We start from the raw sequence: 21,573 nt of genomic DNA on the forward strand, positions 1-21,573 counted from the left end.
ACAAAATTGTTTGTTTTTATAGAATTCCAAGCATTATTCATATTTTTTCACCTTTTAAACCTTCTCTGGACTTCCACGAATAATTCAAGACCAAAATTAGCCAAATCGGTCCAGCCATTCTCGAGTTTGAGCGAGACTAACGAACAGCAATTCATTTTATATAAATATAGATAGATAGATAAATACGTGAAGCAAAAACTTTGTACCCCTTTTTACGAAAATTGCGCGGACAGAGAAGTATGAAATTTTCCACACTTATAGAGAATATAGAGGAGTACAGAATGCATTTTTTTTTATTATGCATAAAAATACATTTTGAATCAATAAAAGAAACATTACATACACTACCATGTATTTGACACAACACACACCCGCATATATACTCTTTTGTTTATTGCTTAAAGTCTGTGGTCGAATTGAGAATACATTAATATTGTTTGTTTTTAAATATTATTAATCTATAGTGTATCCTTGGCGAAATCTGTGATTATAGAAGTAAAGTCTTTGACAATAGAACCAGAATAATGTTCAAACTTCTAATTTAAATCAATAATTATAGTCGAATTTCGACTACTGGACGGCCACTACTTCTAATAAATTAAAACATTTGAGACTGACAATTGAAATTAATTTGGGCAAGTGTCACCGGGACCGGTGGAACCTAACTATCCTGCAAATATCCTAACGTTATGCACCTTACGTACTGAATTTTTAGGTACATTAAAAATATACTAGTGGTCCTCTAGTAGTCGAAATTCGATTATAATTAATTGAAATTATAAATTTGAACATTATTATGGTTCTATTGTCAAAGACTTATTATACTTCTATATTCACAGATTTCGCCAAGACTAACACTATAGACAAGTAATATTAAAGACAAACAATATTAATCTATTCTCAATCAGACCACAGACTTTAACATTAAACAGAAGGATTTTTATGCGTGTGTGCGTAATGTTTTCTTTATTGATTTAATGTAATTTTTATGCATAATTAAAAAAAATTAGCATTCTGCACTCCTTCTCTATATTTTTTATAAGTGTGGGAAATTTCATACTCCTCCGTCAGCGCAATTTTCGTAAATAGGGGTACAAAGCTTTTGCTTCACGTATTAATATATAGATAACAGAACGAAAAAGAACAGAACATTTTAACCTATAGGTAGACATTCATTTTGAGTCGAAATAGAGTGTTTCAGTTAAGTGAAAATTACAAAAGGTGAAAAATACATTACAACGCGAGCATTGGTAACGTGTTAATAAAATGTCGAAACAAATTAACAGCTTTTCATTGAATAGTTATGTATTAAATAATTAGTCCGTGGTCTACCAGTCTTCCTTCTAACACTAAACATACCATAAAAGGTCAAATGACACATTTGGAACTGTTGCATTGAAAATGCACGTATCATCATATTGCTTTTGGCCATTTGAGTTCATGACTTTTCCTTACCAATTAATCTATAGTTATTATACTACTCTTTTTGTTTTGTATTTGTTTATTTTGAGTAATACTTGTCGTATACCGTTATCCACCCGCTATGGTAGAAATAGGTAGCAGTAAGTTTGGTATGATTTGTATTAAGTGCGTTCGAATCCAATAGTTCTTTTTTTTTACTGCATAGATGGGTGGACGAGCTCACAGCCCACCTGGTGTTAAGTGGTTACCGGAGCCCATAGACATCTACAACGTAAATGCCACCACCCACCCTGAGATATGAGTTTTAATATAGTTACAACGGCTGCCCCACCCTTCAAACCGAAACGCATTACTACTTCACGGCAGAAATAGGCAGGGCGGTGGTACCTACCCGTGCGACTCACAAGAGGTCCTACCACCGGTAAAATATGCATCACAAATAGTAATCTACTGATTTTACTAATATAGAAGAGGGTTACCTGTGAAATTGTCTCTGGCGCGTTGGTATTCGAGTTCGGAGGGATTGTGTTTGGCGAGCCACTCGGCTATGGGCTTGTCCTTGAACGAGCCGGTCAGACCCCACTCGGTTTGTATGGCCCGCAGCGTCTCAGCTTCTGTCACGATTTCTATCATACCTAGAAAATGAAATGGAACAAAATTTAAATTTAATAGTATCTATATATTAAATACGTAAAGCAAAAACTGTGTACCCTTTTTACGAAAAAAGCGCGGACGGAGGAGTATGATATTTCCCATACTTACAGAGAATATGGAGAAGGAGTGCAGAATGTTAATATTTTTTTTAATTATGCATAAAAAATACATTAAATTAAAAAAAAACATTATACACACTACCATGTATTTGGCAGACACATGCATGCATACTATTTGTTTATTGTAAAAAATTTCTTATTGCTTATAGTCTGTGGTCAAACTGAGAATAGATTAAATAGGACTTTTTGGCGGGAACGCGAGGAGTGTTTCTTCAGGTTAGAATGTGTAATAACGGTGGTTTATTAATTTTTGATATCTGTGAAAGTGCATAAATGTGGGAAAATGAAACAAAGCTGCTGGACGTAGCTTCTCGGGATCCTGCAAAAAGCCCACTGAAAATGTCTCAGTAAATAACCACCATTTTACTGAGATTATATATTTTCATCCCGTATCATCCCATTTCATTTCATTTAATTTCATCCCAGTTGATTAATGTCTCAAATTAATCATCTTCATTTCATTTTACTCCATAATATCATTTTTCATAAAAATATGAATATAAATTAAAATAAGACATGACTTAAAGGTCTCAGTTAACAGGTCATAAAATCCCTTAAATATGACTTTCAAAAAGAACGCGCGGCGTGAAAAAAAATTATTTCAATATAAATAATGTGAAATGAAGTGGTGAAGAAACAGAAATACTAATTTGGCTTAAAAGGACTTTGTTTCCAAACCAGTAAAATTTATTTAAAAAAAAGGGTGCGTGTACTTATGTACGCGCGTAAGAAGCTATACTTTATTTTTATTAAATTTATTTCTAAATTTTTTTATTTAAATACAGTCAAAACCGTTTACTGCGACATCGTTTAATACAACATGCCGGTTATAATAACCAAGAACAAAGGTCCCGGCTGAATGCCATATGACCGCCTTATTAAAAATATTGCTTTATACGACATTGCTAATAACGACATACCTCATAAAACGACCACATTTAACTAATATTTCGGAGAATTAGATCTGTTAGAACGACCGGCTAAGCTGTATTGTAAACAATTTGAATAGGTATCCACATTTGTCTTTTATGGCTATTAAAATCAGGAAAGAAAACAATAGGATTTAGTTTAGTGTAGGGTATTTTCTAATTCTTAGAAACAAAACACGTGCATGCGGTAGAGTCAAAGCCCGCTTCTTCATATCTCTTCAGTTAGTTTGTTACTTATCTATACACGAGACGCACCAAAACTTTGTGGAGTTATTCGTGAAACTTTCAAAATGCCGCAAAGAAAAAGAAAACAAATGAATATTAAAGAAAAATCGCGTATTATGTAAATATATTTTTCCAATAATTCCCTATCGATTTGTTTGTACTTGCGCGATACACATTAAACATCACCGGTTGTTACGACTATCGGTTTTTACGACTGAATATGAGCAGTCCCTTCGATGTCGTTATAACAGATTTTGACTGTATTAATCAATTTGAAAAAAAAATCGTTAAACAACATCCTCAAACACGCATATTGGACATCCCTTTTCTTGACATCTTATAAATTCGGTAATTCTCGGTACGGTTCGGAAAGTTCACCTGCGGCTATATTCAGACTCGCTAAGTTACGTCGGTCGTATTGTAATGAGCGATTTAGTGGGCAACTTCATTCTGTTAATTTTGTGTCACGGTGCGCGCGCATCGTAAAATTTCAATCTCATCAATTTTTCATAACGCGCCTAAAGAAGTATAACTTCAAAAAATTAGATTAAATATTGTTTGTCTTTATTAATATTTGTCTAAAGTGTAGTCTTGGCGAAATCTCAATTCTAGAAATATATGTGTTTGACAATAGAATTATTTGACAATTATATTCGAATTTCGACTACTGAGGGACTACTATTAAATTATAAAAAATGTTTATTTACCTTTACTATTACTTGTGGGTAGAGCTTGGAAAGTAACCATCCTCAGATCTAAGCCAGCTTTCAACCATAATGTATCCATTATTTTTATCACTTGCAACACTAGAGCATCTTGACGTAAATCATCTCCAACCTAAAGGCCAGTGAAATAAAATTCATTTTACTACATTCATCTTTTCTAAACTTAATAACAAGTTACAAATTCATTTAAAAAAAATCACACCTTGAACATAGCTGGAATTACTGCATTATCTGTTCCAATAAAATTTATTTTCAGTGGAAGTGTGTTTGATGAGAAGTAGGTACATGATCTGTAAATGAAATTAAGTCATTAGGGTATCATTCGAAATTAATTATAGTATTCATAGTTAAAAATGTTTTAAATTTAAGTTACTTGTTATAAGAAAGGAAGTCAGCTGTTAAATAGTTGATCCAAAGTGTCAGTGTCAAACGTTCTTGGCGAAAATGATGTATATATGTATTTCTTTTAATTGCTTAGATGGGTGGACGAGCTCACAGCCCACCTGGTGTTAAGTAGTTACTGGAGCCCATAGACATCCACAACGTAAATGCGCTACTCACCTTGAGATATGAGTTCTAAGGTCTCAGTATAGTTACAACGGCTGCCCCACCCTTCAAACCGAAACGCATTACTGTTTCACGGCAGAAATAGGCGGGGTGGTGGTACCCACCCGCGCGGACTCACAAGAGGTCCTACCACCAGTAATTACGTAAATTATAATTTTGCGGGTTTCATTTTTATTATACGATATTATTCTTTCACCGTGGAAGTCAATCGTGTACCTTTGTTGAGTACGTATTTCATTAGAAAAATTGGTACCCGCCTGAGATTCGAACACCGGTGCGACTGCACCGGACGTCTTATCCGTTAGGCCACGACGATTTCAAAAACGTGTGTCAAAGTGTCAAACGTTCTTGGCGAAAATGATCTATATTCCACAATTGGTTTGAGATTTTTATAATATGAGCACTACTACTAACTTGACGTCGAGATCGTGTACGTATTTGTGGAGCGCGAGAGGCAGCGCGGTGGGCTGGGCACGCAGCGCGCCCGCCAGCGCCGTGCCGCCCGCACACAGCGCGCGTCCGCGGGCGCACTCCTTCGCGCACTTCACCGACACCGCCATCTCGCACAGACTCTGCAACACGTACGCGACATTAGCTCTCTAAAGAATATGGCCCTGGCATTCAAAAAGTATTTCTTAAAAAAGCGTCGATATTTTTTGTAGTATGGTTAGAATTTATCAATATTCTTATCGTAATATTTTATAATTAGTAGCTTTATACCTTAAACCACTGAACCACCAACATTGTTTTTGTTTCAGTTCCACAATAAGACTTACCTACAGTAGGCGCGCGAGGTCATGTCCATCCTGAGGAAAGTGGTAGTGCTGTGACCTAGTTAATTATGGTAATGTCGATAATAACCACCGATTTAGTCAACATCTGTCAATTTGGTTTAATGTAACTTAAGGTAACTTTCTTTTCTTCTTCTTCTCCATCGCTCCCTCATTGCTGAGGATCGTGACTCCGTTTTAGCTTGTCTACTGTCAGCCTCCATCGGTTCCGGTCAGTTGCCTGGTGTAGTGCAGCGCTAAGTGGTCCGCTGGTTTGCTCGGAGATCTGGTCGGACCAACGTTTGGGGCTCCGGCCTCTAGGACGTTTTCCTTCTACTTTCCCAGTGACCATCAGACGTTCCAAGTTGTCTACACCTCTGCGGGCAACGTGGCCAAAGTAGCGCATTATGCGTTGCAGACAGGTGGCAGACAGGCGTTGAGCGTTCTCCATTTTAAGCTGATGTAGGACCGAGATGTTCGTGCGGTTGGCTGTCCATGGAATCCTTAATAGGCGGCGCCAGCACCACATTTCAAAAGCATCAACTCTGTTTCGGTCAGCTGCTTTTATGGTCCATGTTTCTGCTCCATAGAGAGCGATTGGAAAGACCAGTGAGTGCACAAGATGTATTTTGGTCCTATTCGAAATATTACGATCTTTCCAAACTTTGCTCAACTGCGTCATAGCTGTTTTAGCCATTCCAATTCGTCGGCGTATTTCAGGCTCACAGCTCAAGTACAAGCTCAACAAGGTAACTTTAGAACTTATGAAATAAAATAAATGTGATAAGTAATTACTTGTTTATTTCTAATAAAATATTTTTTAAACTCCAATTCAATCACTATCAAATGAAAAGACAACCGACAGATCAGAGTCGGAATCAGTATGTATCTTTTTTTAAGTAGGTTTTTTTCTATCTGAACTTGTTGGAAGCGGAGTAGTCATGGTTTATTCACAATGAAATAACACAATGACGTTAGCGTAAATTTTCGATATCGATAAGCGCGCATCACAACCGTCAAGGAGGCGGGCGAAGGCGGGGCGAGTTGTCCCCCGCGCGTCGCCTCTGGCCCCGATGGACATGAACTCGCGCGCATACAGTATGTAGGTAAACACAGGTGATTCATACATTTCCGCGTCGTCAACATTCAACCATTTTTTTCAAATGCTGACAAAACGACAGAGCACCGATGCTAAATTGTCTATCACTCGCGGTACGAATGTGCATAAATTCTAGAGCTACAACCAAACTGCCTGCCTGCCAATCTCTCTACATCGTATCGTTTTTATTATTATTAACATCTAATTATTCACCTTGACGAGTAACTGTTGTCGAAGCAGCGTCTTGTTGAGATTTTCTCCGCATATAACGAGTAAGGCGCGCAGCATCAGCGTGTAGCGCCACGAGGCGCTCATCGATGCATCAGTTTCGGCGTTTTCAGAAGCATTATCTTCTAAATTTATCCCGAGGAACTCTTGATGTGGCGCCTGAAACAACAAAATATTTAAAACTATCGACTTAACGTTTGAACCGCGTTCAGTTTCTAATTCAGATGGAATAAAGCACTTCATAGAATCCCCGTAGAAAAGATTGCTTGTGTCATTTTGTTGTTCGTAAACTACCTGTCGACTTGTGGATATGTAGAATCACGAATCAGCGAGCACGGTGTCTTTTTTATTATAGCAAATATATCCGACGTTGTCCGGAAATTTAATTGAAATCCTTTTTCAAAAAACTTTCATATTAATACATTATAGTTTTTGTGAGGAAAGCTTATGTTCTTTGTGTAATCAATTCGATAAAATTTCTTTTTTATTGACGTTTTTTCACAAAACATGTGGTTTATTTTTGAAATGGTTCGCTCGCAACAAATCTACATCATTATACATCGTGTATTTTATTTTTTGTGTAATGTGAGTAGGATATAAACGACATTGTGTTACTATGTGAACCAAAGCCGAAACATAAAATGATAGAAAATTGTATTTACCTGTGGTATATTAGGCAGGGAATGCACTAAAAGCCAAAACAGTCTGTGAGCAACAGCCGGAGCCGCTAGCGCTCGCGAAAGGAGTAGCTCTGAAAATTAGATAGGTTAAGACAGTCAAAGACACAAGTCTTGTTTTTCAAACAAATAAATGTCATTATTATTTTTGCAGTAATCAATCACGCGTATTTGGGGTGATTTCGTATCTTTTTTTTAAAAGATTTTATGGCCTGGTAACGAGGCCTTTAAGCCAGTGTCTGGTTGAAGCGTTGACCAGGGTCGATCTCCTACTACTCGGACTCCAGGGCGAAGGGTGCAGAGGTGGCCTGAAGACAGCTCCACACTTCAACGGTTCAGAGCCCGGTCCAAATATGAGATAGTAACCGCATAACATTGGGTGTGCCGTAAGGTTACAGTATATACGCGGACAGTAAGTACAGTAGACAGTTACCGGCTAAAGGACTGGGTTCGTACGTCTCGTGTCGCAGCGCCTGCGTGAGCTGCGGCAACACGCGGCACAGGTCGTCGTCAGACATCTCGTTCAACAGCTTGGCTGCTGTTTCTCTTACGGCGACGTCCGGAAAACTACACAAAAAAACAATTGTATTTATTATTTTCATAGTCATTTCTGATTTATTGCGGTGATTCGTTAATAATTTCTAGACATATTTTATGAGTACAGAATGGTGGGTTAACATAAAAAAATTCGGCATAAACAAGTATTTTCGGTTTGAGTTGAATGAACTCCCCTCTATGGTGATTTCTGATCGCTATATACTTATATATACGCTATATATACTTCTCCAAATTTGACATCGAGGATGTCCCGAGGCGACTGTGACCGTGTACCTCGTCAGATGAACCATAATGTGGTGTGCTATTCAAAGATAGCGGAAGTGAAACCTTCAGAAATATTCTACATAATTCTCTCGCAAGCTAAATTCTATAGCTGTAAAACCTTTTTTGATTTCACTTTTCGTAATCACAACCATGATCGAAATCACAACGGCGGTATACAACTTTTTACTAAAAAAACCTTTTTTGAAACTCTACTCACCAAGGCAACAGCAAATGCATAGCGTTTAAAGGTGAAGGTTTCTCCCACAGTCGGAGTAGACCTATCAATTGTTCTCTATGGTCTCCGTACCAATTCGTAGCGGCTAGCAACACTAGAGGCAAAGCGCCTGGAATCTGCACTAGGTACTGTCGCTTCTCCCACATGACCTGCAGGACAACAGATATAATTTATTTACTAGAACTTACAAAAGGTATCGTTAAAGCGCGCTGTAACCCTTAATCCTTAAATTCCAGTAACAACTTCTTAAAGGCTGGTGGTAGGTACAATATTTTCTGAATTAAAAAGTACCCAACACGTAAATTAATACCTATTTAAAGGTTCAAGGAATTTATATTCGAATCTGACAAATTTAAGTCGCGAAGCAGTCGTGTATTCCAGTTAGAGACACCCATTGTGCAATTCAATAACAAGGTCATGGTGGCGACATCCACATTTTGAAGTCTACGTGTGAGCAAAGTACAAAGTTCACCTCTCTACATTCTGTAGGCATCCTCTGATAAGCGCCCTGCTCGATGAGGTGTAGCAGTTGAGACTGAGTGTGTCCGTCCAAACTGTCGAACGACGGAAGATCCTTCAGAGATATATTCTTCTGTTTGTCTTCTTCTCCGCTGGTCCACTTGACCCCGGTGTGTGCGTATAAAGGAATTTCTGTAGAACATTAAAGTGTTAGAGGACAACAAATTCAACCGGTTCTAGTTTTTTTTTATTGCCCTTGTAGGCAGAAGAGCATACGGCCCACCTAATGGTAAGTGGTTACCGTCGCCCATGGACTTCAGCAAGCCGCTGCCTACCGTGAAGTAATCCACAAGCCTCGTTTGAAGAAGGACATGTTCTAGCGCTCGGGAAACACCGTGGAGGGGAGCTCATTTCAAAGCCGGATGGTACGTAGCAAAAAAGATCTCTGGAAACGCACCGTGGATGAACGTAGTGGCTCCAGGTAGTATGGATGAACTCTACTCCGGCAGAGGGCAGTGCGATGGTAAAAACGAGATGATGAAATAATCTCAAACAATTCCTCAGAGCACTCCCCTGGTTGTACTAGTTTATTTAGAAATTGTTTTAAACGAACATAAAACTGACTCACCAATATTGACAACGGGATATGGTGTTGTAGGTGTGTGCATGGGATGAGGTGCCGGGCCGGTCCGCCGGTCGCAACTAGTCGGCCACAATGGTAAAACGTAATTACCGGACGATAGCATCCTGAAACATAACTCTGTGTTACACTTTTTTTTTGTACAGCGGAATTATATAAAACGGAAAAAACAAAACAGTTAAGCACAATTTTCTACTCTATTCATTAATCGATTTTTTATATTTCTTAGCTATTGAGTAACTACGGTGTTATCAATAAAAAATACGGAAATAACCAATTCTTTTTTAATTTATTTTTCAACACCACGATTAATTAGTAATCCATTAAAATAAATCGTAATGTTTCAGTCAGAGGCGGATTATCCGTAAGGCAAACTAGGCACGTGCCTATGGGCGCGTAGTTAAAAGGGGCGCGCTAGCTCAGAATTTTTTTATAAATAAAGAAAATCGCATTAGCGTAAGTACAAGGGTCTTGGTCTACTAATGTCTTGGGTTGATAATACAACGTCATCGTAATTGCAAAAACAAATAGTTAAAATTTAGTATTATGATGGCCATTTATGGCCGGTACAGGGGCGCCGATAAATTGATTGCCTAGGGCGCTCTGGACCTTTAATCCGCCACTGGTTTCAATGCTATGGTCAAAAGTCGATCAGTGAGCGCTGACTAATACGTACGAAGGCAGTCTCCGCGGTAATAGCACGTGCTCCGTTCGTCATAAAGCATTGGATATAGCCGTCTCACTTACCCATCAAAGTCGAAGAGTTGCAGGGCGGCCCAGCCCAGCTCGACCTGCTCGTACAGCACGTCGCCGCTGTCCTCCGCCTCCTGGCTGCTGGGCGGGCTGTTCTCGTTCGGATGCTGGCTGTCCACGGTGCGCTGCGTCCGGCCGTGCAGCGTCAGAACGAGACGAGATTCTCTTGGTAACGTGTTTACTGGTAAATCCTCGAGGTTCAGCCTGAAAATTATATATATACCGTTACGTGCTGGGGTTCGTGATAAATAAAAAATCTACCGAAATATAAATTAACACTGTAATAACACTTAGAACATTTAAAACACTTCAGGGACACTTTAAAATTCTCAATTCACTTCTTCCGTTTCGCTTCAGGTCATCCGTTCGCTGTTTCGCTTCGAGTAGTTCCGATTACTAACTGCATCGTGCCATCTCTGCAACGCTTTTATAATCGATACGACACCCCCAGAGTTATCGAGAACATTCCTCACAAGTCGAGTATTTTCAATGCGTGTTTCTGCTATCTGACAATAGATGGCGTTGTACTTCTCGAGCGTTCTAGATCCTTTGATATTCGTTTCGGATATTCGGCGATAGATGGCGTTACTCTTACCGGCGTAACACTATTAATGATTTTTCCGTGCATTAATAATATTTATTTATTAATAAATATTATTATTATTTATATAATATTATATAATATTATTATTTATTTATTTCATAATTTTATTTATGTCTAAAATCGGGCATTAGTCTAAAAAAGCTTTTGGCTTCTGCTCTTTTTTTTAGATATGGCAATTTGCTTTTTTATGTGATGCCATTATTGCCGGCGACGAGTTTAACAATTTTTAACAAAATAACATATTGTATAATGGCACAAGATAAGGTGAGATGAAAATATGTCTCAATAAAATATGCAGAAATTACTGAAGTTCTAATGTTCTAATTGGACGTGTCCGAGAAACAACATCCAGTGCTATTTAGTGCCTGGCCACGTGTGCTAAATGTAGGGTCCACCACGGTCTTACCAAGTATCAAATATGATTCGAGGATAAAACCCGCCGCATTCAATCTTCGAAGCTTGTGTGAACCGTAATGTTTTCAAAGGTCTTGTTCCGTGGTAGATTTGCGCATGAAACATGTACTCGTCGTGGCTCCAGCACAGAGGCAAACAGTGCACCGCCTCTATACAAAACAGTGTCGTTTCTGATATTGTGTGCGCCGGTACTGCTTCTGTAATTAAAACATCGTAATTTACTCACTTAAACATTAATCAGTAGCAAATGTGAAATTTGAATTGTTTATAAATAAAAAAATTGAATGCCTTAAACGTTAATTTTTTCTGGAACAACAACCCCAGTTGCGGCTAGTCCTGCGTTTACCCAATCCAACAAATAAACTTGTTAATGGTTAATGATATAAAAGATTAATCAGAACCAATTTTCGCTCTCTTTCAATCCCAATTTTAGATACCATATAATCATCATTTATGGGGGTAGGTAATATTTAATAAATGATTGTTAAGTAGGGTTGAAGTGATAGTGGACGAGGAAAATTGCCCTAAGAACAGTTGGCGGTGCGGCCGAAACGTTCTTGAGTGTCGAACGTACGCCGAAGGATACAGTATGGGCAGGGCTCTCGCGAGGTAGATCAGCGAACTGCTAGAGGCGGCTTTTATTTATTTATTTTTGATTGCCCTTGTAGGCAGACGAGCATACGGCCCACCTAATGGTGAGTGGTTACTGTCGCCCATGGACTTTAGCAATGCCAGGGGCAGAGCCAGGCCGCTGCCTACTGGGTTGATCGTGAAGTAAGTAGATAGGTTCTTTATCGGTGGTAGCACCTCTTGTGAGTCCGCGCGGGTAGGTACCATCACCTTGCCTATTTCTACTGTGAAGCAGTAATGCGTTTCGGTTTGAAGGGTGGGGCAGCCGTTGTAACTATACTTGAGACCTAAGAACTTATACCTCAAGGTGGGTGGCGCATTTACGTTGTAGATGTCTATGGACTCCAGTAACCACTTAACACCAGGTGGGCTGTGGGCTCGTCCACTCATAATAAAAAAATAAATTAAAAAAAAAAGGTACGCACTGGCGGGGTTGGCGGGCGCCTGGTAGTGCGCGTCGGCGAGGCGGAAGTCGAGCAGGCGCGTGCGCGTGTAGAGCGCGAGCAGCGCCCGCACGGCGTCGCGCACGCGCCCGCCCTGCAGCGACACGCAGTCGCGCCGCGAGCCCGCCGCCAGCGACACCGAGCAGTACGCGCCCTGCTCGCGCTCTATCTCCGGGCGGACCACGTTGTTCGCTCCCTGCACGACAAGACACGAGTATATAATGTCGTCTTTTCGCATTAAAAGTGTACCATTTCCAAAAATATTCGAAATTGAGTTAATATGCGGAATCATTTGGTATCAGTACTTTTCTCATAAATACTGTCAAAAGAGCATTATTTAGTTTCAGGTTTTTTTTTTAGTTTACCTATATTTTGACTACTATTAACAAAATTAATACATCATTTTATCTTACTTTAAAAGACAGATAATAAAACCTTTAAAACACTCTCCTGTAATATTAGTAAGTTCTGAGATTATACAGTTTTAATGCGAGAAGACGATGTGAGCGACGCTCAATCTCATTACCACGGATTCGAGTTAATGGAGTCATTTTTTGCTAACAACATAACCTAACCTTTCCAAATAATGCATATCAATAAAATGAATAAAAAAAATCTGAACTGGAAGGAAAGTTTTTTTTTTGTTGCTTGAATAAAATGGTTAGGACAAGGCAGTGGCACTTAACCATACGAGCGAGCAACTTGCTGTACCAATTGAGAGACCTCAAAATTAAGCACTTGGCCAATTCGCGAAGATCATAAAATCTATATATATAAAAATGAATTGCTGTTCGTTAGTCTCGCTAGAACTCGAGAACGGCTGGACCGATTTGGCTAATTTTGGTCTTGAATTATTTGTGGAAGTCCAGTGAAGATTTAAAAGATAGATAAATATGAAAATGCTCGGAATGAAATAAAAATTACAATTTTGTTTTTCCTCTGATATGTTCCCTGTCAGACGGATTCCTTTTGTTTGTTTTAAGTTTATTTTATAGAAATTTTAGGTCTTTTATTTATCGATTGAGGCACTTCGAAGTCTGCCGGGTCAGTTAGTAATTAATTAATTCTCTTCGTTATAATATTTGACAATAACATCGACTGTTAACTTCCTTGAGTACATCATCAATGGTATTTTGAATATGACATTAACAAAATGAGATTATGCTCTGACCTGCGCGGTGCAGGCCTGCGCGAACGCGTTGAGCGTGTGAGTGACGTGCAGAGTCTCCACGCCGCCCGCCAGAGCGCAGATAGCTTTGACGGCTTGGAACACCGCCTTCGGGGAGCAGCTGCCCTCAGCGCTGGTCACACCGATAGCACGCGACAGCTCGCCTTCTAAAGTTTCTGTTCAAAAAAATCCTCTCAGTACATTGTGTTAAAGACCGCACGTACATATTCGATGCTCATGCAAATTTGCTTTACAGAGACTGACAAATGAGAAGGTATGACAGATGTACTGTTAATTCTACAATGATAGCCACAAAACAGTGTTAAAACACGTCTATTCTACAGGGTGAGTGAAAAATTTTACAGCATGAAATAATTCTTATTTCAAAACCAATTTTTCTTTTTTTTTAAGGTATTTTATGATCTGGTAACTAAGACCTTTAGCTCAAGTCTTATTTTAATGTATATTCTTATTTTTATGAAAAATGATAATATGGAGTGAAATGAAATGAAATGAAGATGATTAATTTGAGACATTAATCAACTGAGATGAAATTAAATTAAATGAGATGAGATGATACGGGATGAAAATATATAATCTCAGTAAAATGGTGGTTATTTACTGAGACATTTTCAGTGGGCTTTTTGCAGGATCCCGAGAAGCTACGTCCAGCAGCTTTGTTTCATTTTCCCACATTTATGCACTTTCACAGATATCAAAAATTAATAAACCACCGTTATTACACATTCTAACCTGAAGAAACACTAAATTGACATAATAAAACAAAGCACAACAACTTGCGTTCCCGCCAAAAAGCCCCCAATTCTTCTTTCTATATAGCATGGAAGATAGAGAGCTATCTAATATCAATATGTTTATCGATTAACTCACCGAGCAATATCGATAAATTATCGAAAGATAGCATCGGCGTGGCTCCTTGCGCCGGGAACAGATCGTCGAGCGTGAGGTGCGAGTCCTTCGCGTCGTCCCTCTCGGTCCTGGCCAGCGTGCTGTCCCTCCCTTCGTGTAGACACAGCGTCACGTCCTTCTCCAAGCGCACGCACTCGCGTATGTAATCGTATTCGCTCAGTGAGCTGCCGGGCGTCAGATACTCTTTGGCTCCCCGCACCTGTGAGATCAGACTGAGTACAGGGTGTGACGCGGCAATGGGATATCAATCATTCGCGAACAAATTGTAGCGGAACTTATTTGGGCATTGTCAAAATATTCTACTGAGGGTAGGGCGTGTTGTGAACCCGCATTGGTAGCTACAACCATCCTGCCTACTTCTGATATTATTGGTGGAGGACGTCTTTTGAGTCCGCACTGGTAAGTACCACCATCCTGCCTATTTCTGCCGTGAAGCAGTAATGCGTTTCTGTTCGAAGGTTAGGTAAGCCAATGGGACGTAGAACTCGGTTCTCAAAGAGGGTAGCGTAATTTACGTCATTCACATCTATTGCCTTCGGTAACCAATTAACACCTGGAAAGCTGTGAGTTCATCCACCCATCTATGAAATTAAAAACAAATGTAAAAAAACATGATCAAAATGTTTTCGTAAATTAACAAATTAATATATGGGTGGATTTATCTATATTATAAAATGATCTTTGGATTGCCTTCATCGATATAAATATTATATATTTGATATAATTCTCACAAGCATTATAGAAAGTTTAGACGAAGATATAAACAATGTCTAACACCCGTATCTTTAGTCGTTTACACGAGCTTAACTCGACTCGACTCAACCTCGAACGCGCGTTTTGGTATGATTAGTCGTAAAAATAAACTCCACTCAAACGTCCTTGGAAAATTTTCCTAACCGGAGTGAAGTAAGCGAACTGTCAAGTCAAGGTACGTCGCGACGTACCTTGAACGTTCCTCAAGGCTGGTTTTCTATCAATGTCCAAATAGTATGTGGACCGCAAATGGAAATATATGATATTGTTGTGCAATGGCCTGGATCTGTGCATGATTCCCGCATATTTTGATAATTTAAGTTTGATAATATTTATTAATAAAGTAAATAGTTCGAGGTTAGACATTTGAAACTCTTTATTTTATTTACCTACATAAGAGACATATTTTGCTTACTACCTGATAAATAAATTCAATGCGATTATAAGTTTTATTTATATAATAATAAACTGGTGGTTGTGGAAAAGCACTTCAACAACACGATGCAACCAAAATCACACAAAAGCGGCGAATAAAAATACAAAGCCGGATCCGAAATCTAAAATAATAATAGGTTAGAAAATAAATAATACACTTTCAGATTTACCGCACACACACATATTTACGAATAACTCAGCAACTAAAACATCAAACAAGTTCATCTAGTGTCAAACAGACAGCGGCAGCTTGACTTTGACATTAAACAATGACCATAGACTACAGAACTCTATGGGTTTGATGCTAGCTTGATCAAATTTTCATCATTATTACCTCACTCGAGGACAGTTGAGGAATATTGTAATGGTCGACTAAAAATACCAAACTCGAGTAAGTTTGGAGGGAATTCTCGAGCATCATCGGATGAGTTAAGAGTGGAGGACTATTTTACGAAACGTCTAAAGATACGGGCATAAGACTTGACAATTGGACCGTTTATTTTGAAAGTGGTGTAAGTCCATTTTCTTTAGTTTCGAGAAAATTAAAGGTTACTATAGTTGTTGATTTTAAAATACAGGCAAATCATATGAGGTCTGGCTATGCCACCTACCTCTGTCAATTGGACTTACACCACTTTCATAATCGATGATTAGGCAATTTCATTTACCGACCGATTTTAAGCCGTACAAAACATGGGATTTTTTTGAGAAATTAAACACGGACTAGTTATATATAAAAAAATTACATTAAATTAAGCATGAATTGCGTGATAGCTCATTTTTCTCAAAAATGGACTTGCACCACTTTCAAAATAAACGGTCCAATTATAATAACGACGAATATTTTAGATAGAAATAAGATTGATGTGAACATTTTTATGTCTTACCCTTAACATATATCCAGACATGTCCTCCCTGATGTCTTCATCCAATGAACAGACTACTGTTAATATCACGTGTTCCACTTTAGATTCCACTGAAAAAAAAAGTATAATAGTAAATGCATATCACTACTGTTCACAGTCATTACGGATTCTCCCGATCCATTAACGGCCGTCTGGTGTAGTGGTAAGTGACACGGTCACTACACAAGGGGGTCGCGGGTTCGAATCCCGCCAAGGGAAGATATTTGTATGATAAATATCAATGTCTTTTCCAGGGTTATGGATGTATATTAAATATATGTATGTGTATAATAAAAATCTTACATTTATATCCGTTATCTGGTACCTGTAACACAAGTTCTTTACGAATTTATCACGGGACCAGTTAACGTGGCGTGATTGTTAGTAAATATTTATTTATTTATTTATTATTAACGGTGCTTTTAGGTACCTCAAGCACCCGTCACCGTCCTCGCCGAACCCGTCGCTTGCGATGAAGGGCTTGACGAGTAAATTAACCCATAGACACAGCCCACTGAGTCTTTCTGAGAAGGCCCACTGAGTTCCGGATCTTCTCAGTGGGTCGCGTTTCCGATACGATGGTAGATTCTGCGAAGCACTGCTCTTGCTACAGCCAGTGTTAGCAACAGGTTTGAGCCCCGTGAGCTCACCTACTGGTCAAGTAACGCTGATATACCCTCTCCAAGTTATCAGCATAGGTAGAAAAGAAAAACTCTTCACATAGCACAGGCAATCTCAGTTTGTGGTCCGATGACCGTATGCGACTTGTCTAACTTTATCAACGTTCAGAACTCACCATCGGACGTGAAAGTGATGGGTTCATCGGAGTGAGCGTGATGAACTAGTATCTTGATGCTCGTGTTGGGCGGGTACTTGCCGCCGGACCTGGCTGCTATGACGTGCCCTGGGTTCGTCCTCTCATCAGTGTACACGAACTTTTCTGTGCGACACAAAATATACAAGTCAATATGAAATACTTCTATATATATAAACCAGTAAAGACTTGTCTTTTTAACTCACTTCGAACGTCAAGAGCCATTTTAAGAAACGCTTTGTGTTCGCTGTCGTAATTTCTTGTTCTGATCTTAACTATGCTATCGTAAAGTTTGTTCTGAAACAGAAAAAAAAACGGGTAATTTATGTGACGTATGTGACGGGTAAGTTATCTATCAACTTTTTTTTCTACCTATGTTGTTAACATTGGCCCTAGCAAAAGCAGTGCTTCGCAGAATCTACCACCGGATCGGAAACGCGACCCACTGAGAAGATCCGGCGAGAAACTCAGTGGGCTGTGCCTATGGGTTAATTTACTCGCCGAGCCCTTTGTCGCAAGCGATGGATTGGACGAGGACGGTGACCGATGCTTGAGGTACCTAAAAGCACCGTTAATGGATCAGGAGGATCCGAAATGACGTGTTTAGGGCGACGTCAACTGTTTACCATTCGGTCCACAGGATCGGGTATGTAATTACCGGCAGCCACGACAAGAGGGTTTTCATGTCGTGCCGCCTTCTCTAAGTGGCGCAATGATGCCGACTGTATATACTTACTAATTAAAACATATATGGAATACGATCCACACAATATATGGAAATGTGAATATAGAACAAACGAAATAAATTTTTGAATGAAAGAGCATATCTCTCACGGCTCACCTGACAATTAATAGTTATCGGAAATTTTAAGGTAGACTAGAAAATAGTAGGGGTAACCAGATAAATGCGTTTTATTTAATAACAAAAACAAATGTCGGTAAAATTACAAAAATAAATAAATAACGGCCGTCTGGTGTAATGGTAAGTGACATGGTCACTACACAAGGGGGTCGCAGGTTCGAATCCCGCCAAAGGAAGATATTTGTGTGATAAATATAAAAAAAAGTTACTTTTCCAGGGTTATTGATGTATATGTATGTGTATAATAAAAATCCTGTAACACAAGTTCTTAACGAACTTAGCACGAGACCGGTTAACGTGGCGTGATTGTTCGTTAATATTTATTTATTATTTATTGTTTATTATTTATTATTTATTTATTTAAATATAGCTTAAACCAAATGATAGCCTTCCATCCCTCGATACAGATCTGGAATTTCAATAATAATGTTTGGATACAGACCGTGGTGGATCTGAGCGCGACGGCGGGCACGGAGGGCATTGCCTTTGGCGGCGGCGACGGCATGACGGCAGGCTCGCGCTTGCCGACAGTACCGTATACGGGCGTCTCACGCATCTCAGTCTCCCCGTACAGGAAGTCCAGCGGGTCGTACTCTTCGTAGACGCTACTCGAACATTCGCTGCCCACCGCATATTCTGAACAGTTCACAGGGTTTTTTTTATTGCTTAGATGCGTGAACGAGCTCACAGCCCATAGACATCTACAACGCCGCCACCCACCTTGAGGTATGAGTTTTAAGATCTCAGTTTAATTACAACGGCTGCCCCACCCTTGAAACCGAAACGCATTAATTACTGCTTCACGGCAGAAATAGGCGGAGTGGTGGTACCTACCCGTGCGGACTCACGAGACGTTCTTCCTAACACCAGTAAACCACCTGGTGTTAAGTGGTTACTCGAGTCCATAGACATCTACAACGCCGCCACCCACCTTGAGATATGAGTTCTAAGGTCTCAGTTTAATTACAACGGCTGCCCCACCCTTGAAACCGAAACGCATTAATTACTGCTTCACGGCAGAAATAGGCACGGTGCGGACTCATAAGAGGTCCTACCACCATTAGAACTTGTTAGGGATAAACCAAATAAGTCTTTATCTTGTATTTTCTTATCAACTTAGCAGCTTACCAGCTACTAAACCAGTGAAGCTCAAAAGGTGCCCTGCCAGCCTTGAAGGAAGGGAAATAATATCAAAGAGTCAGAGAGTGTGTCATGGCGTGCAACCTCTTTCATAGAACATAAGACCTACAACGACTAGACATAGACTAAGACAGAGACTTGACAAGAATTCGAAAAGAAAGAAAAGAAATGAAACGAGGGCGGACGTGACTAGTGGCATACAGTACTTTTAATGCCTTCCTTAAAAGACGTACACGAACCAGATGACAAATAATAAACAAAAAACGAACGAACAGACCGTTTATAGTAAGAAAGTAACAGAAGTAGCTGGAGGTGACCGCGGCCGCATAACCTGTATTGACTATACTACATTTTGCTCGCGACTCCGTCCGCATAGAATAGTTACTTTGGCATAACGCTAAATTTTACCCCCACTTCATTTACGTAGAAAGTGAAAATATTTTGGAATTATAGAAAATTAGAAACTATCAAAACCCTATTTTGAAACATCCTTTATTGGTGCTCCACTTGTATTGATGTTATAAAGCCTATAGCCTTCTTCAATAAATGGGGCTATCTAACTCTGAAAGAATTTTTCAAATCGGACCAGTAGTTCCTGAGATTAGCGCGTTCAAACAAACAAACAAACAAACAAACTCTTCAGCTTTATAATATTAGTATAGATACTGGCTGTGTGGTGTAAACCTAAAATGCACCACCACTTCCCTTGGGTTTAGTAAAAGGCGACTTAGAAATTCACTAGACAAGGTAAGATATACTGTGAACCAGCATACCTACTCCAGGTACCATCATCCTACTTATTTCTGACACGAAGCAAACGTTATGTTCAGTTCCAAGACATGAGTTGCACAAATACGAAAACGAATCTTATTACTCATCAAATAGGGCAGAGATTTACAGGTTGCGATGTCTATGGGCTACAGCAATCACTGAATACTAAATGGCTATATACAGCAACAAAATATTTCAAACACGCTGACGATTCACAAGCAATGGTTGTGCTTAAGCAATCATAAAATTTAATTTTAATTGATGATTTCAGTTATGTAGGTATGTGTGCATTCGGTGGGTATCTAAAAAATAATGTTTCTACCAAAATGGATCGATTTTAACCAATGAATCAACCGCAGACAGTAAAAAAGGCACAGTTATTTTTCCTGTTTCTGATAAAACACAATAGTAGATTACAATTATTTTGAGTAAAATTAATTTACTGCATAATAAATAAGTAATCATTAAACAAGAGTGTGGAAAAAAAACTTTCAGGTGGCTACATAACTTCGTATTTCTTTCATCTTATCGCAAGATATAATAAATAACCAGAATATTTTTTTTTTTTGCAAAAATCATCTGTCTTTCTCATCTTCATCATCTATGTTATCTATGCATCATATTGTTTTTAAGTTGGTTGACAAATCGATCTTCCCGAATTCGAAATTATTGTAAATCGATTCTTCAGGTTCGTATCGATTCGAAGAATGATCTATTTCGGGTAGAATCCCTAGTTTTCGGCAATTGAAACGTGCACAATGCAAGGACGAAACTGGTGAAAATTAAAGTAAATCACACAATCAAGCATGCATTTTTCTAACTCGAAACCGACAACAGAGAGAGACTGGTGATAGCCAATGTAAATTAACCCAATCAAGCAAGCATTTTTCTAACTTTATGTATCCAACAAAACAACAAAGTATGAAGATGAATGATAACCTTTATGACCAAATGCAAATACTTATGATCAATAAGAGACTTAGATCTCATGTCTCAGGTCGGCATTCTCTCTGATAACCACTTAAAACCGGCTATGTAACAAATAATATAATGTTTAGACCATTAAACCGTAATTGTTCCCAAATATAATGTTTTACGAATGAAAAGTATTTAAGAGAATATAGTCTTTAAAATAATACCGATAAGGTCGAATAATGAGGATGAGACATGTACCACTCACCAGGATTACTTTGTTCAGTTAGTAGCGGATCAAACGCTTCTAGCACACTGACTCTTACGCTACCTTGACTGCCGTTCGGGTTCCGACCACCAAAGTCGATCAGGTTCATTGATTTAGGGAGACTTCCTACTGTGTCGTTTGATTCGTTGGACTGTAACAAGCATTAGAAAATTCAACCTTAGTTGTGTATCATTAAGGCA

At 39.0% G+C, this 21,573-nt stretch overlaps 1 protein-coding gene across 2 annotated transcripts in view; it reads right to left on the bottom strand.

Moving 5' to 3' along the window:
- Window positions 1-21,573, bottom strand: part of Pi3K68D (phosphatidylinositol-4-phosphate 3-kinase catalytic subunit Pi3K68D) — a 48,215-nt gene that overhangs the window by 20,215 nt on the left and 6,427 nt on the right. Inside the window, exons 5-24 of one of the 2 annotated variants that reach the window (XM_089732242.1) lie at window positions 21,374-21,524; window positions 18,725-18,918; window positions 17,627-17,717; window positions 17,403-17,546; window positions 16,589-16,677; window positions 14,475-14,712; window positions 13,587-13,759; window positions 12,398-12,611; window positions 11,335-11,539; window positions 10,319-10,528; window positions 9,560-9,678; window positions 8,945-9,123; window positions 8,455-8,621; window positions 7,849-7,982; window positions 7,401-7,489; window positions 6,724-6,897; window positions 5,056-5,213; window positions 4,277-4,364; window positions 4,057-4,186; window positions 1,902-2,057 (exon numbers count right to left, since the gene is read on the bottom strand). In XM_089732242.1, coding sequence (XP_089588368.1) covers window positions 1,902-2,057; window positions 4,057-4,186; window positions 4,277-4,364; window positions 5,056-5,213; window positions 6,724-6,897; window positions 7,401-7,489; window positions 7,849-7,982; window positions 8,455-8,621; window positions 8,945-9,123; window positions 9,560-9,678; window positions 10,319-10,528; window positions 11,335-11,539; window positions 12,398-12,611; window positions 13,587-13,759; window positions 14,475-14,712; window positions 16,589-16,677; window positions 17,403-17,546; window positions 17,627-17,717; window positions 18,725-18,918; window positions 21,374-21,524 — 3,103 coding nt within the window. The remainder of the gene's footprint in view (window positions 1-1,901; window positions 2,058-4,056; window positions 4,187-4,276; window positions 4,365-5,055; window positions 5,214-6,723; window positions 6,898-7,400; window positions 7,490-7,848; window positions 7,983-8,454; window positions 8,622-8,944; window positions 9,124-9,559; window positions 9,679-10,318; window positions 10,529-11,334; window positions 11,540-12,397; window positions 12,612-13,586; window positions 13,760-14,474; window positions 14,713-16,588; window positions 16,678-17,402; window positions 17,547-17,626; window positions 17,718-18,724; window positions 18,919-21,373; window positions 21,525-21,573) is intronic. The other variant, XM_089732243.1, reaches the window with a different exon arrangement.

The sequence above is a fragment of the Bombyx mandarina genome, chromosome 13 (genome assembly GCF_030267445.1).
Source record: "Bombyx mandarina strain Sakado chromosome 13, ASM3026744v2".
NCBI lineage: Eukaryota > Metazoa > Arthropoda > Insecta > Lepidoptera > Bombycidae > Bombyx > Bombyx mandarina.